Raw genomic sequence first — 15775 nt, 5'->3', positions numbered from 1 at the left:
TGTGCTCAGGGTTAAATTTTGAAAGGTCTGTGAATTGGATGTCAAATGTAGAGAGTCGTGTGAATAAAGGGTTAAATATCAATTTTTTTCTCTAAGTCTCTATCGCCTTCTCTAGTTTTTTCCATCCTGTATGTGTCCCGCAAGTTGCGCTCAGAAGAAAAGGCAACTGCGTCGCTCGCCATCCCGGATCGCGCCTCCCTTCCCGCGCGCGGCACGCCCCGTCTGTAGCCCGCACCCCTCTCTCCGTGGCCGCGCTAGGGCCTCGCCCATAGTACTACGACGCCGGCAACTCACGGAGGCCGTGGGAATTCTAGGACCTGGTGGCATCGCTGCACCGTAGCTGGCCGACGCTGTCGTGCAAGTGCGGGAGCAACTTTGAGTTCTGGAGCTACGCCCGGTACTTTGCGCGCATGCTGGGCCAGCTCCGACTATCTATACTAGATCAAGGCCCATAGCAATCCAAGTCCTAACTGCGAGTAGGCCACGGGGACAACCCCCATCCCAAAAGCCCCGTTTCGCGAGACTTTAGCATTTCACCCATCGTCGAAAATTGGTTTCGCATTTTTACCATCCCGCAAAGTGGTTTCGCTCGTTTGCCATTATAAAACTAGTGTAACCCGCTGAAATACACTTCGGGTAGTTTTAATTCATGGAAAAAAAAGAAGGCACATCCTTCCGGTTCTACCCCTGCCTGCTTTCTCACCGCATGCCGTGTTCGGCCATGTATGCTCGCAGCGCTGCTCCGCACACCACCAACGAGACACAGCAGGGAGGAGGCCCGGACGAGCAGCATGAAAAGCAGGAGGTTGGTCTCCGTGATGGGCGTTGTGGGGCGGGGAGCGAGGGCCACTGCCGGTGCTGGGGGCGGAGGGCACGACGCCGGTGGAGGAGGTTGCGCAAGGAGCAGACCCACGAGCGGCGCTGTGCGAGTCGCCGTCGGGCCGGGCTGTTCGAGCTGTCGAGCTTTTTGTCAGGACAGGAGTGTGGAACGATGAGCCTCAACATGCTCCTCCTCCCTGCGCTTGGCTCCGGCCACCTCAGGTTGCTCATCGAAGCCGGGAACCACCTGGTCGGCCTCGGCACCGGCGGCGGAGATGACCATCTCGGCCGAGAGTTCACGGCGACTGTCCTCGTCGTGCAGCCGCCGACGCCAGAGTCGGCATCCGAGGTGGGCACGCACGTCCAGCGCATGCGGCATCGGGCATTAGCGTCCGGTTCAACCACATCATGGCCTTGGAGCCCCTCGTGGACTGCGCCGGCGTGCGTCCATGGTTCGACGTGCAGCCGCGGGCGTCGGTGGTGTTCCTCTGCTTCGGGTCCGGGTCTCCGAGAGCCTGGATTGGTTCGACGCCACCAAGGCCCTCCCGTGGCCGGCTCGCGGCACTTCCTGTGGGCGCTGCGTGGCCCTCTCACGGCCGGCTCGTGGCACCCGTCGCGGCGCTTGTATGGCCTAGGGCGGCGGCGCTTGGATGGCAGGGGCGGAGGGTGAGAAGGCCGCAGGAGGCGAACGCATCGAGGTGGCTCCCCGCGGCGGCGGAGCCCGACGGGGGAGCGAGCACCGCGGCGTGGCCAGCGGCGTAGAGGACCAGCGCGTGGCTCGACTTGTCCGCCATGTCCACAACCGTACTTTGCTCGCCGGAGTCGCCTCCTTTCCTCTGTCTGCCCCCCTTCACGGAGCAGACCAACGAGGCATGCGGTGCGAAAGCAGGCAGGGATAGAACCGGAAGGATGTGCCTTTTTTTACACGAATTAAAGGGTTACAGTTTTATAAGGATAAAGGAGCGAATCCACGTTGCGGCACAGTAAAAGTGCGAAACCAGATTTCGAGGTCGGGTGAAATGTATGGATGAAAACGGTATGGATATTTATTCGACCGTCCGTTCGACCGAACAAATATGAACACTTATCTGGATAGTTACTCGGATATCCGAACTTTTTTTTCGGATACGGATAATAAAACGGATATCTTAGGCGGATATCAAATACGGATGTAATATTATCGATATCCGGCGGATATCGGATAATCCGGTTAAGTATCGGATATATCCGGATATTAAAACGGATATTATCCGGATATTATTCAAACTTTCTCAAATGAAAAAATGGCCTATATAAGGATTGTAGATCTTGATGAGCTGAACAAACTTGGTATTCAAAACTTTTCAATTTGAGACAATCTAGGGTTCCGAAAACTAGTTTGTAGGCGTCGAAATTTAAAAATCACAAATTTGAACCGTCCAAACTATCTCAAATGGAAAGATCTTGATGAGTTGAACAAACTTGGTATTCAAAACTTTTCAATTTGAAGTCATTTAGAGTTCATAATACTAGAGTCAAAGTGTTGTTTTTTCATTTGACCAAATTTGACTTGGTCAAACTTGCTCAAATGAGACACTAAATGACCTCAGATGAAAAAACTCTGAATACCAAGTTTGATCATCTCAGCAAGATCTACAATTGTTACATAGCTCATTTTCCCATTTAAGAAAGTTTTATCGAACACTAGTCACGAATTCTTGAATCTCATATAGACTTTCTAAAACTATGTCACACACTTATGAAATTTGAACTACATTTTATTCAAACTTTCTCAAATGAAAAAATAGTCTATATAAGGATTGTAGATCTTGATGATCTGAACAAACTTGGTATTCAAAACTTTTCAATTTGAGACAATCTAGGGTTCCAAAAACTAGTTTGTAGGCATCAAAATTTAAAAATCACAAATTTGAACCGTCCAAACTATCTCAAATGGAAAGTTGACCAAAACAACAATTGTAGATCTTGATGAGTTTAACAAACTTGGTATTCAAAACTTTTCAATTTGAAGTCATTTAGAGTTCATAATACTAGAGTCAAAGTGTTGTTTTTTCGTTTGACCAAATTTGACTTGGTCAAACTTGCTCAAATGAGACACTAAATGACCTCAGATGAAAAAACTCTAAATACCAAGTTTGATCATCTCAGCAAGATCTACAACTGTTACATAGCTCATTTTCCCATTTGAGAAATTTTTATCAAACACTAGTAGCAAATTCTTGAATCTCATATAGACTTTCTAAAACTATGTCACACACTTATGAAATTTGAACTACATTTTATTCAAACTTTCTCAAATAAAAAAATGGCCTATATAAGGATTGTAGATCTTGATGAGCTGAACAAACTTGGTATTCAAAACTTTTCAATTTGAGACAATCTAGGGTTCCGAAAACTAGTTTGTAAGCGTCGAAATTTAAAAATCACAAATTTGAGCCGTCCAAACTATCTCAAATGGAAAGTTGACCAAAACAACAATTGTAGATCTTGATGAGTTGAACAAACTTGGTATTCAAAACTTTTCAATTTGAAGTCATTTAGAGTTCATAATACTAGAGTCAAAGTGTTGTTTTTTCATTTGACCAAATTTGACTTGGTCAAACTTGCTCAAATGAGACACTAAATTACCTCAGATGAAAAAACTCTGAATACCAAGTTTGATCATCTTAGCAAGATCTACAATTGTTACATAGCTCATTTTCCCATTTGAGAAAGTTTTATCGAACACTAGTCACGAATTCTTGAATCTCATATAGACTTTCTAAAACTATGTCACACACTTGTGAAATTTGAACTACATTTTGTTCAAACTTTCTCAAATGAAAAAATGGTCTATATAAGGATTGTATATCTTGATGAGCTGAACAAACTTGGTATTCAAAACGTTTCAATTTGAGACAATCTAGGGTTCCGAAAACTAGTTTGTATGCGTCGAAATTTAAAAATCACAAATTTGAACCGTCCAAACTATCTCAAATGGAAAGTTAACCAAAACAACAATTGTAGATCTTGATGAGTTGAACAAACTTGGTATTCAAAACTTTTCAATTTGAAGTCATTTAGAGTTCATAATACTAGAGTCAAAGTGTTGTTTTTTCGTTTGACCAAATTTAACTTGGTCAAACTTGCTCAAATGAGACACTAAATGACCTCAGATGAAAAAACTCTGAATACAAAGTTTGATCATCTCAGCAAGATCTACAACTGTTACATAGCTCATTTTCCCATTTGAGAAATTTTTATCAAACACTAGTCACAAATTCTTGAATCTCATATAGACTTTCTAAAACTATGTCACACACTTGTGAAATTTGAACTACATTTTATACAAACTTTCTCAAATGAAAAATGGCCTATATAAGGATTGTAGATCTTGATGAGCTGAACAAACTTGGTATTCAAAACTTTTCAATTTGAGACAATCTAGGGTTCCGAAAACTAGTTTGTAGGCATCGAAATTTAAAAATCATAAATTTGAACCGTCCAAACTATCTCAAATGGAAAGTTGACCAAAACAACAATTGTAGATCTTGGTGAGTTGAACAAACTTGATATTCAAAACTTTTCAATTTGAAGTCATTTAGAGTTCACAATACTAGAGTCAAAGTGTTATTTTTTCATTTGACCAAATTTGACTTGGTAAACTTACTCAAATGAGACACTAAATGACCTCAGATGAAAAAACTCTGAATACCAAGTTTGATCATCTCAGCAAGATCTACAATTGTTACATAGCTCATTTTCCCATTTAAGAAAGTTTTATCAAACACTAGTCACAAATTTGAACTACATTTTGTTCAAACTTTCTTAAATAAAAAAATGGCCTATATAAGGATTGTAGATCTTGAATCCATGACCATGACTCCATGAGACCCATGAAGCCATGAGCTTGGCTATTTCTACTCATGCCGCGAAGATTGGTGCTTGTATGATGTTTGATGTATGATGTATCTATATCTTTATCTTATTTGTTGCTTTACTCTTTAGTCTTTTGGCTTAATCTAGATGGATTATGGACTCACAGAGTGGTGTAATGGTTTGCGCACGTATGATATATATATATATATATATATATATATATATATATATATATATATATATATATATATATGCTGCTTTTACTCAATATCCGAATAGATATTTGTATCCGATCTTCTCCGAATCCGATTCATACCGTATTCGATACTCATTATTCGTATCTGTAACCGAGTCAATCCGTATTCGTATATGTATCCGAACGCTATCCATGTCCGAATCCAAATCCGAATAGAAATATAAAAACAAATATAATATAAGTGATATCCGTTCGTATCCGATCCGTTTTCATCCCTATTGAAATGCCAAGTCTCCCGTTTCGCGGACCCGCGACTTCCCGGTTTCTCCCCACGCCTCACGCCGGCTCCCCCTCCCCGGCTGCTCGTTCCGGGGCTCCATCCACTGCCCTCCGGCTTCCTTCCTCCAGCTCCAGTCCCCGGCGGCATGAAGGTAAGAGACGTCTGTGCTTCCTCCCCTCCGTTCGATTCCCCCTCGTGCATCCTCCTGCGGCGCCTGCCGCTCCGAACTCCCGGTTCGGATGCTGTTGGTCTTCCCGCGGGCGCCAGGTGTTCGACGTCGTGCCTCACTGGGTGCGTCCGTGCAGATCGCGGTGGAGGGGTGTATGCACGGGGAGCTGGACATAGTCTACGACACGCTGCGAAAGCTCGAGGATGCCGAGGGCGTAAAGATTGACCTCCTCCTCTGCTGCGGCGATTTCCAGGTACGCTCCGCATCCCCTCTCGATTTCTGAGCGGGGAGTTCCGTTTGAATTAACGTTTGTTCGCATGGATGGGAAACGGGAGAAACAACTGCCGTATTTGTAAATATTTGGTAGTAGTTCTCTACTAGATGTAATATATCTCACTTCTGACGTTGCATTATTCTTCCAGGCTGTTAGGAATGAGAGCGATTTACAGTGTGTTAACGTCCCACAAAAGTACCGTACCATGAACTCATTTTGGAAGTACTACTCTGGAGAAGCAGTTGCTCCGTACCCAACCATCTTTATCGGTGGAAACCACGAAGCATCCAATTATCTGTGGGAATTGTGAGTCTTTGCAATTTCTATAATTTGTGGTTTCCCCTTTGCCCCTAGGTTTTTAACACATCCTCAAATTCATGTTTGTTTACAAATAACTAGAATTTGTGATCATAAAATTGTGAAAACTGAATTTCGTACTATGAACCTTTTTGTAGCATAAGTGCATAACTAAGGGCCTGTTTCCCTCAGCTAGCAGCTAACTATTATCACTAATGGATCCAAACAGAGCCTAAGTAACTACCGCTGTGGAAATTATGATATTCAGTTGCCACCTCTGTAGTCCATTAGTTCAGGTTTCCATCTGTAGTCAGTATATGGAGCACATAAAAACAAAGGCATGTGAATGAATGGATCCCACTCTTGAATGAAGTTGTTTCGAGATTCGGACTTTCTTGTAATTTACATCCCAGTTAAAAATTATTTGCAAGGAGATTAACGGTATACTTTGAGTACAACCTTTCAGTACTTTATCTATAGTTGATGCGTTTTTTTTTTTTTTTTTTTGCTCATTGGAAAATGTAACGACTATTTATCAGGTACTATGGAGGATGGACAGCACCTAACATATACTTTTTGGGGTTTGCTGGTGTTGTTAAGTTTGGAAACATACGAATTGGTGGATTGTCAGGAATATATAACAAATACCGTTATCATTTAGGCAAGTCTGTTTTTGTTTTACTTGTGATACTTGGATTTGTTATTTTTTAACCTTGCATCTAGAGGGAACTATCATATAAGGGCAGAAAACTAATGAAAAATGATCCAACTGTAACTTTTTGTGCATTGAGTAACCCAAGCTTATTGCTACCTATGCAGGACACTACGAGAGGCCTCCATACAATGAAGATACTATACGGTCTGTGTACCATGTAAGGCATTATGATGTTCTCAAGCTCATGCATTTGGAGGAGCCGCTAGATGTATTCTTGTCACATGATTGGCCTCTGGGCATCACTGAGTATGGAAACTGGCAGAAGCTCATTAGTGTGAAGAAGCACTTTGAAGAAGAGGTAATGTACACTGGCTTATGAGATTGGCTTATTTTAAAGCTTAATGCCATGGCATTATTACTTCCCCTATACCATATAGTTCATCAAAATGTCTCGTGACAGATTCAATTTTAGTGTGCTAGAACACTGCATGATTCATTTGGAGACTTAACCAAACAAGTGACATTAACAACTGGTGTCACAGTTTTCACAGGCAATAATGCATCTCTTTTTAATGTCGCAAGACCAGAACCCTGTTAGTTCTAGAATATGTACTGGTCCGAATAATAAATCTTGCTAGGACTTAGGTGAAACATGGGCACCTGGCCAACTTATCTGTTGTTTTCTTCAGACTCTTGGGTCTTGACTTCCTTGGCTAGGGGTTCCCTTCAGATTCTCGAGTCTTGCCTTTTTCTTTACCAGGGCTAACTATCTAATCTATCCCTCCCCCTCCCGTGAATGCCCTTGCTCTTGCTGTGCTTTGAAATTGTGCACCTCCTTTGGATCCAACTTTGTTGTCTGCTTTTATTCTGTACCTAGAAAAATATCCTTGTACATGATGACCGTTGTGTAGGTCAGCCTGTAGGGTTAATGTCCTTAGGTTTCCTTCTTTTAGTTTGGCACATGCACCAAATTTGACAGTTTGAGTGAATTTAATTTCTTACAACGAACATCTTTCATTCTTCTGTAACTCATATAGTCATATTCATATATCTTCTGGAATGCAAATGTTATATTATAATCAATGCTTATTTATTTTTCCAGGTTAACAATAGAACACTAGGCAGCAAACCTGCAGCTGAATTACTGAACAAACTAAAACCACCATACTGGTTTTCGGGGCACCTTCACTGTAAGTTCCCTGCGATCATCCAGCATGGAAAGAATGGACCTACGACGAAGTTTCTTGCGCTTGATAAGTGCATTCCTGGGCGCAATTTTTTGCAGGTGCTCTCATTTCTTTCAGGATACTTTCCATCGTTATAAATAAAAGTTTTGTAGTACATGTTTGTTTCTGAAGTTATCCATTCCATTTTAGGTTATAGACATTCCATCCAATCCAGGACCATATGAAATCCAGTATGATGAAGAATGGCTTGCAATAACACGAAAATTCAACAGTATTTTCCCCTTAGCACAGACACGATTTACTATGCGGTTGGTTCATATAATATCTTTATTCGTTAGCAGTTTAACACATAGTCCATGCTCTGAAAAATTTGTAGCCACTGCTAAATCTGGAGATGTTCAACCTTTTTTTTTTTTACTTAAAAGGGATGAGCAGCTTGACACTGAAGAAGACCGGCAATGGGTCAGGAGCAAGTTGAATACTAGAGGAGCTAAGCCTTTTGATTTTGTCCAGACTGCACCATCTTTCAATCCTTCCAGTACAATATCTAAACACCCTATAACTGGTAAGTTTGAATATTCACTTGTGACTTAATCAGCTACTTATAGTTTTTATTGGGCTATATATTGTTCAGTCCTTTAAGTTTGGTCTTACACATCGCACAGCCAAAGGGCGCCTAGTCCTAACGGTTAGGTGACCCAGCGGCACTCCTTAGGTCCTGAGTTCGACTCATTTTAGGCTGAGGTTAAAAAAATCCCCTCGCCCGTCCCCATGTGCCAAAGCACAGTGGTAGGCTCCGGCCCGGTTCTCACAGGGTTACGGCACCTCCTGCGTCAGGATGTGGGACGGGGGTTCGGGGGTTTTCTCGATCTGTGTGAGAAGATCTTCTTCTTAAAAGGGAAACCCGGGGGCCGTCATAACCCCCCGCAGGTCGAGTTTTTTTTTCACATCGCACATTTCCTTTAAACCCAATGGCTTTTCTATCAATAATCAAAACTAGGAAAAAATAGTTGTGATTCTGATAATTTCGTATTTCCATCTGGATGTTAACTTTATTTTTTTAAGACCATACTTGCGATAAAGTTTGGATCTATTTTCCTTTCTTACCAAAGTTCTGACATAGCATTTCACATTTCTTCTCTGTTATACACAGTTTGCTGCAGGAACCCACAAACTGAGTCTTTTCTTCAGCTTCTGGAACTCCCATATCTGCTGGACTCGTCTAACTCTGAGGGTCATTATCTAAAAAAATCTAACTCGGAGGGTATGTCTCTTGTGAGTGGTTAATATCATTTCCGTTAATATTTAAGCACTTTATTTCATACATATGTAAAGAGGAGAACTACTGGTCTCATAGACTTTCCTCTGTAGACAGTTGATACTATCACTTGTGCTTCTAGATTTTTTATAATTTATGGTTTCTCAACTTTCGATCTACAGGGTTTGGTAGAAATGAGTCAAGCTCTCAGCCAGGAAACACACTTGATGATGAAGATATAGAGCTACCAGATGAAGATGAACACGCTTTAGAAGATGATGAGTGAAGGACAGCACTGTTGGACAAGTAGCATTGCACCTATCAGTTGATCACAATGCCAACTCTCTTTGGTGTTGAGTTGATACTGATTTTTCAACTAAGTACAATTAATCACTAGATGCATTTGGTGGAAAATGTTAACCAAAATAGCATCTACTAGCAAAGTAGAGATCTCAGCTATATAAAACATATATTTGGAACCTGTGTGCGTGACTACTGACTACTAGCCCGAGCTAGTCCCTTTTCATTTCTACAGAAGACTTTTATGAATGATGAATACGCAGACCACTTTATTTATGTACATTTACTTGTCTCATTCCGAAGGTACATTTGTTTCCCACGGGCCACGATGTCTCTATCAACTTTACTTATTTTCATCCAGCTTACTACCTTAGCACATCATGCTTTATTATGACAGGGCAGTTTGGGGCTGAACAACGTTCTCCCCAAATCTGTGGTTACAGCTGAAACCAGGCCGCAGAAGTTACTAAGGTCCCGTTTGGTTACCTGAAAGATTCTAGAAATTTGGATTCTAGATATGCATTCTAGAATCTAGATTCTAGATAAGAAAAATCCTACACCTGTTTGGATTGTGGATTCGTTGGAGATTCTAGCTATTTCAAGCCTTGTTTTCTCAATAATACCCTCAAACATTTCGTACTCCTAAGTCCTAATGTCCAGCAATGCAACATGCATCTACTAGAAAAGATAGTTAATGGTCAAGGCACAACTCTGCTCTCTGGTTGGTTTTTTATTACAGAAACACAATGCACACAAATTACATGCTGGCTACTACATTTTGAAGCAATTTAATAACATGTAAAACCAAATTTTCACTAACAGACCAGAATCCAACCCGTTTGGATCTGTCGCAGATTTTTTTAATCCCAAATCCAAAATCCCAAGGGGATTCAGACGGGGCCTTAGCATATCCCTGCGGCAGATCACAAGATATACAGGGGGAAAAAAATCCACATTTCAAACCACCCTACCGTCTGAAAAGTGATAACACCCTGTCGCCGTTCTTCGAGCGTTCTGAATTTCTGATTGCTTTCCCCCACAGCCGCCCAGCGCCTTCAACGAACGACGTTGCCAACGCCCAACGCCTGGTTACGCCACTACCCGGCCCCGCCGCAGCACCCCCCCGCGGCCCACGCGAACCAAACCCGCCCAGCGCCCCAGCCGCCGCGCACCACACACACCCAGTCGAGAGCCCAACCCGACCTGACCCGATTCGAAAGGAGGGTTGTCGCCTCGCGTCGCCTCCCTCTGGTTCCGGCGGCTATGGCGGTGGCGGCCCCTGGCCAGCTCAACCTCGACGAAGCCCCGTCATGGGGCTCCCGCAGCGTCGACTGCTTCGAGAAGCTGGAGCAGATCGGCGAGGGCACCTACGGGTAACCTCCGCCTCTCCCATCCTATCCGCCCTAATCGATCTGGTGATTACTCTACCTGTCTACTCGCCTAATTCCTCGATTCGCTTCGTTCCGCGGCCGCCGCCGGCAGGCAAGTGTACATGGCGAAGGAGACGGGCACCAACGAGATCGTCGCGCTTAAGAAGATCCGCATGGACAACGAGCGCGAAGGGGTGAGTCTGTTCTCCCCACTACTTCCTCTCGCGGCTTCGTTTTCGGCTCTGACCTGGTTGTGTCGCCGCAGTTCCCGATCACCGCCATACGCGAGATCAAGATCCTGAAGAAGCTTCACCACCAGAACGTTATCAAGCTCAAGGAGATCGTCACCTCCCCAGGTGGTTACAACCACAAGTAAAATGAATTAGATGTGTATATGCCTACTGGCTTTTTGTCCTTTTGTCCTCTGGGCTGACGATTGGATTGGGGGAATTGTTGCAGGCCCAGAGCGAGACGAGCAAGGGAAGCCAAGTATGGCGAGCTCTATTCTTGTGATTGAGTTCCACTGCTTTGTTTTTTTGTTAAGTTAGAGCAGTAGTAATGGTTGGCACAAATTGTTGTGTTTTTGAATTATTAGTTGACGGTAACAAGTACAAGGGGAGCATTTACATGGTTTTTGAGTATATGGACCATGACCTCACCGGGCTTGCTGATCGGCCAGGAATGCGGTTCACTGTGCCACAGATTAAGGTATAACCACCTATCCAAGTAACTGGCAGTGCTTTGCTTTGGATGTGTCATGGTTTTATCCCTGATGAAATGCCTTGTTCCAGTGTTACATGAGGCAGCTGCTTACAGGCCTGCACTATTGTCATGTCAACCAAGTTCTGCATCGAGATATCAAAGGTCTTAGCTGCGCACATCTCTGCTGGTTTTTTCTTGTTTTCCTTATTCCTGTCATTTGTGTCTTGTTAAGCTAACATATTGTTTTCGATACTTCGTTTGTAGGATCTAACCTCTTGATAGACAATGAGGGTAACTTGAAGCTTGCTGATTTCGGCCTTGCAAGATCATTCTCGAGTGATCACAATGGAAACCTTACTAACCGTGTGATCACTTTGTGGTATAGGTATTGTCTATTTTCACAGGTTTTGTTATCGTATTTACAGTTGTTATCGCAAGCTTCTTATTGTCTTCCTGGATTGTGGCTGCACTGCTGCAGACCTCCAGAGTTGCTACTTGGAAGCACAAAGTATGGTCCAGCCGTTGACATGTGGTCAGTGGGCTGTATTTTTGCAGAACTTCTCAATGGGAAGCCAATATTGCCTGGAAAGAATGAGGTAGACTTTTTTTTCAGGCCTTTGTGTGTTAGTTTCTGTTGTTTTCAGTATTGCCACTTACAAATCTGTGAGCCCACAAGTTTACTTGAGCCCCTTTCTGTTACGCCTTGGTTAAATAAACTGCCGGCTATTATGTATGCTGTTCCATTCATGCAATGATCAGCCAAAGCCTTGATCATACGCTGATCAGTATATATTATACTTCAGATCTTTAGTTGTCTTGTGGCATAGTTTTCCATCATGGCCTTGATTGTAGTTACAACTTACTATCGCATCTCCTTCTGATGTTTTGCTATTCCTGCAGCCAGAGCAGCTGACTAAGATCTTCGAGCTTTGTGGTACCCCTGATGACCAAATCTGGCCTGGTGTCACAAAAATGCCATGGTACAACAACTTCAAGCCTCCCCGGCCATTAAAGAGACGAGTTAAAGAGTTATTTAAACAGTGAGTGATACATGACATATATTTGCACCAATATGGCTTTTAAGTCGCCTGATTGTTGCTCATCCTTCTATATAATTGTAGTTTTGATCGGCATGCACTGGAACTGTTAGAGAAGATGTTGACTTTAGATCCATCGCAGGTATGCTAAATGATTAATTCGTACTCCGTGCATTTTTTGGCTGCTATGTGTTGTCTACACCTAGAGCCAGTTTAGTTTGCAAAAGATTTTGCAAAATTTTTCACATTCCCCGTCACATCGAATCTTTGGACGCATGCATGAAGCATTAAATATAAATAAAAAATAAAACTAATTACATAGTTTAGACGAAATCCACGAGACGAATCTTTTAAGCCTAATTAGACTATGATTGGACACTATTTGTCAAATAACAACGAAAATACTACAGTGTCCATTTCGCCAAAAATTTTAGAACTAAACTGGGCCCTAGCATTTAGATCTGCTTTTCATGCGTCAACAAATTTTCAACTTTTTTTAATTATTCAGAGGATATCAGCAAAAGATGCACTTGATGCGGAATATTTCTGGACTGATCCCTTACCATGTGATCCAAAAAGGTACAATCAAATGGCAGTTCTTGTTACATTGCCACATAGCTCCTTTTTACCATCTTCTCCAACTAACTTCTAATTGTTTGCTTATACAGTTTGCCCAAGTATGAGGCATCACATGAATTCCAGACAAAGAAAAAGCGTCAGCAACAAAGGCAAGCAGAGGAAGCTGCAAAGCGTCAAAAACTTAATCATCCCCCACCACATTCTCGTTTGCCTCCAATCCAGCAGCCTGGCCAAGCACATCCTCAAATCAGACCTGGTATGCACAATGTGCCTCCTGTGGCAGCTGGCCCAGGCCATCACTATGCAAAGCCCCGAGGACCAGGAGGTCCTAGCCGGTATCCTCAGGGTGGGAATCAAGGGGGAGGCTACAATCCGAACCGTGGAGGGCAGGGTGGTGGCTATGGCAGCGGCCCGTATCCCCAGCAAGGGCGAGGACCTCCTTACCCTGGCGGTGGAATGGGTGGAGCAGCTGGTCCGCGGGGCAGTGGTGGCAGTGGCTATGGAGCTGGCGGGCCAAACTACCAACAGGGTGGCCCATATGGTGCATCCGGTCCAGGTCGAGGACCAAACTACTCTCAAGGTGGCTCCCGCAATCAGCAACAGTATGGGAACTGGCAATAATATGGCAGGCAGTATCATGCCATTGAGATGTATTCCTTTGTAGTTTAAGCATGCTGTGAGATGTATGTCATGATTAGTACTGTAATACAGTCCAGATATCTCAAAAGCGTTGTTTATGACTCCATATGTAAGATTATGATGATCGAGATATTCTTAGTACTTGAAACCATTGATTCACTTACTGGAAGGATGGCACGAAGATCTAGCAGAGTTTGCTATTAGCCCCATTTTCATGCTTGCATATCCTTTGCCAAAACAAAATGCTACTTAACGTAGCTTCTCTCATCTTCTTGCCGTGCGCAAACTTGGAATTAGGGATGCATGAAAGAAGCCTGAAGATGCATGGAAGAAGCCTAAGTTCAGAAATGAAACAAATTTGTTATGGTTGTGTGCAGTTTTGATATCACTCCAATGCTTAGCACATCTGTAACTAGTGAGATCGCAGATGATCCAAGAATTCAGTTACAATTTGATATCACACCCGGTGCCATTGAAAAGTTTACAGTGCCCAGCCTCTTACAAAAGGGACCCCGCAGGTCCACAAACTCCACCGACAAACACTTGAGCTCCTAACGTTCTCACTTAGCATAGTTTTTTTTTTTTCTTCCTTATCACAAAACCTGTTTGAGATCACTTTGCTTCAATCACATTATGAAGCTTAAAACATGTTTTGGTATCTTGACGCGACATATGCCTGTACAAACTGTTCGTTATAATCATGTTAGGTGACCTCTTTGTAACATATATGAATAGAATACATACACTCTCCAAATACGTTTCTGCAGCAGATCACAAGATGTACAACAAGGTCACTTTGACCATGTCTTATACTGAAAAACTAAACCTGCAACCGACTCTACGTCTGAAAACGCCCTGTCGCCGTTCTTGGAGCGTTCTGATTGCCTTTGCCAGCGCCTCAACGAACGACGTTGCCAACGCCCCGGTTACGCCACGCGCAATCACCTTACTGGACTACCCGGCCTTTTGGCCTCTCCGGTCTCCTCCCACAAAATCTTTCTCTGACCCGGGAGAGCTAGCATGATTGCGCCATTTCTTTTGAGTTTTGACAGCAAACTATATATGAACCGTTCCAGTTTTCACAGGTAGAATTATTTACAACTTTTCAGCAACAAAACTATGCTGCCACCGGCCATATAATCAGAGACTTAGTTGCAATTGGTTGAGTAGCCAATTCCTAGGGCACAACATCGCAATCAGTGATGTGGTTTGAGGGGGACTGTTACTAGTAATCAATAGTAACCTAATGTATAAGAGATCCCTAGGGCAAGCTATCAGTCAGATCGCTTCAAACCCATTGGCCTGAGAAGATTTAGATCTTGCCACCTCAATCATGTATCCAAAATCTCACAAGCAGACAAAAATTTATATGCAGGGATTAGAGAGCCCCTATTTGATGGGAATGCCCCCCCCCCCCCCCCCCCCCCCTATTTGATGGATCATGGGAATAGTCGTGGTTGCAATTGTGGGTTTAAAAATAAAAAATCCATGGAGTGGGAGGAGATCAGATGCTTTGGCTAACAAACAAGTCTTTATTGTGCCAACCAGAGCAAGGTAGGCTTTGGTTGACTAATGCAACTTAGTTGTCAAGGCACTTTGGTGTGATGTGCTGTGACACAAAAGAAACTACGATTGCACTATTAGTATTATTTTCTCATAGCTGCAACTATGAGGGAGTTCACACGGAAATTAGGACATCATGTTGTCATGCTGAAGATGTCAGGTTTCAAGTTCCCAACATATTATACAGCCATAGAGAACTAGGGGATGGGTTATAGGAATAAGAGGCTAAGAGCTAAGAACAGTGGATTCATAATTCCAAAAACAATTCTACAATATTTTAGAAATTAAGGATGTATAAGTTCTAAAAAATAGTAGATCACGTGATCATTTTTTGGTACACTTTGAAATTATTGTCAATATTCTTTTTTGGACAATTTTAGAAATGTTGCCTTTACAATTTAATTTCTATTATATTAGTTTGTGGAGTGATTATGAATAGGATAACTCGACTCCGGCGGAGATATATGTAAAGAACAATTACAATCGCGGTCCATGAACAGTATGCGAAGTTTCTCACTATGAAGAAAAGACAGATCTCGAGTAAGCTGAAAAGACATGTGACCAAGAATTGAAAGCCATGAAAGGTAACAAA

At 42.8% G+C, this 15775-nt stretch overlaps 2 protein-coding genes across 2 annotated transcripts; both read left to right on the top strand.

Moving 5' to 3' along the window:
• Window positions 1-5158: 5158 nt before the first annotated feature.
• LOC136538154 (lariat debranching enzyme) lies at window positions 5159-9599 on the top strand. Its single transcript, XM_066530134.1, has 10 exons — window positions 5159-5304; window positions 5459-5575; window positions 5745-5902; window positions 6433-6554; window positions 6713-6906; window positions 7651-7833; window positions 7925-8043; window positions 8161-8300; window positions 8889-8999; window positions 9176-9599. The coding sequence occupies exons 1-10, from the start codon at window positions 5299-5301 to the stop codon at window positions 9277-9279; spliced, it is 1254 nt and encodes a 417-aa protein (XP_066386231.1). The 5' UTR covers window positions 5159-5298; the 3' UTR covers window positions 9280-9599.
• Window positions 9600-10464: 865 nt separating this feature from the next.
• Window positions 10465-13801, top strand: LOC136538153 (cyclin-dependent kinase C-2). The gene is made up of 12 exons (XM_066530133.1): window positions 10465-10666; window positions 10776-10857; window positions 10929-11019; window positions 11123-11152; window positions 11259-11371; window positions 11455-11527; window positions 11630-11750; window positions 11844-11961; window positions 12266-12405; window positions 12487-12544; window positions 12911-12981; window positions 13071-13801. The coding sequence occupies exons 1-12, from the start codon at window positions 10557-10559 to the stop codon at window positions 13600-13602; spliced, it is 1539 nt and encodes a 512-aa protein (XP_066386230.1). The 5' UTR covers window positions 10465-10556; the 3' UTR covers window positions 13603-13801.
• The last annotated feature ends 1974 nt before the right edge of the window (window positions 13802-15775 follow it).

The sequence above is a fragment of the Miscanthus floridulus genome, chromosome 2 (assembly GCF_019320115.1).
Source record: "Miscanthus floridulus cultivar M001 chromosome 2, ASM1932011v1, whole genome shotgun sequence".
In the NCBI taxonomy this organism is placed as follows: Eukaryota; Viridiplantae; Streptophyta; class Magnoliopsida; order Poales; family Poaceae; genus Miscanthus; species Miscanthus floridulus.
Note: the sequence above shows the minus strand (reverse complement) of the source record. Positions and strands in the feature narration are given on the sequence as shown.

Coding starts and splice junctions, on each gene's coding strand:
- LOC136538154 (XM_066530134.1), top strand. Junction 7,834..7,924: donor CTGGGCGCAATTTTTTGCAG/GTGCTCTCATTT, acceptor ATTCCATTTTAG/GTTATAGACATTCCATCCAA. Junction 9,000..9,175: donor AAAAAAATCTAACTCGGAGG/GTATGTCTCTTG, acceptor TTCGATCTACAG/GGTTTGGTAGAAATGAGTCA.
- LOC136538153 (XM_066530133.1), top strand. CDS start 10,557: ATGGCGGTGGCGGCCCCTGGCCAGCTCAACCTCGACGAAGCCCCGTCA. Junction 10,858..10,928: donor TGGACAACGAGCGCGAAGGG/GTGAGTCTGTTC, acceptor GTGTCGCCGCAG/TTCCCGATCACCGCCATACG. Junction 11,962..12,265: donor TATTGCCTGGAAAGAATGAG/GTAGACTTTTTT, acceptor CTATTCCTGCAG/CCAGAGCAGCTGACTAAGAT.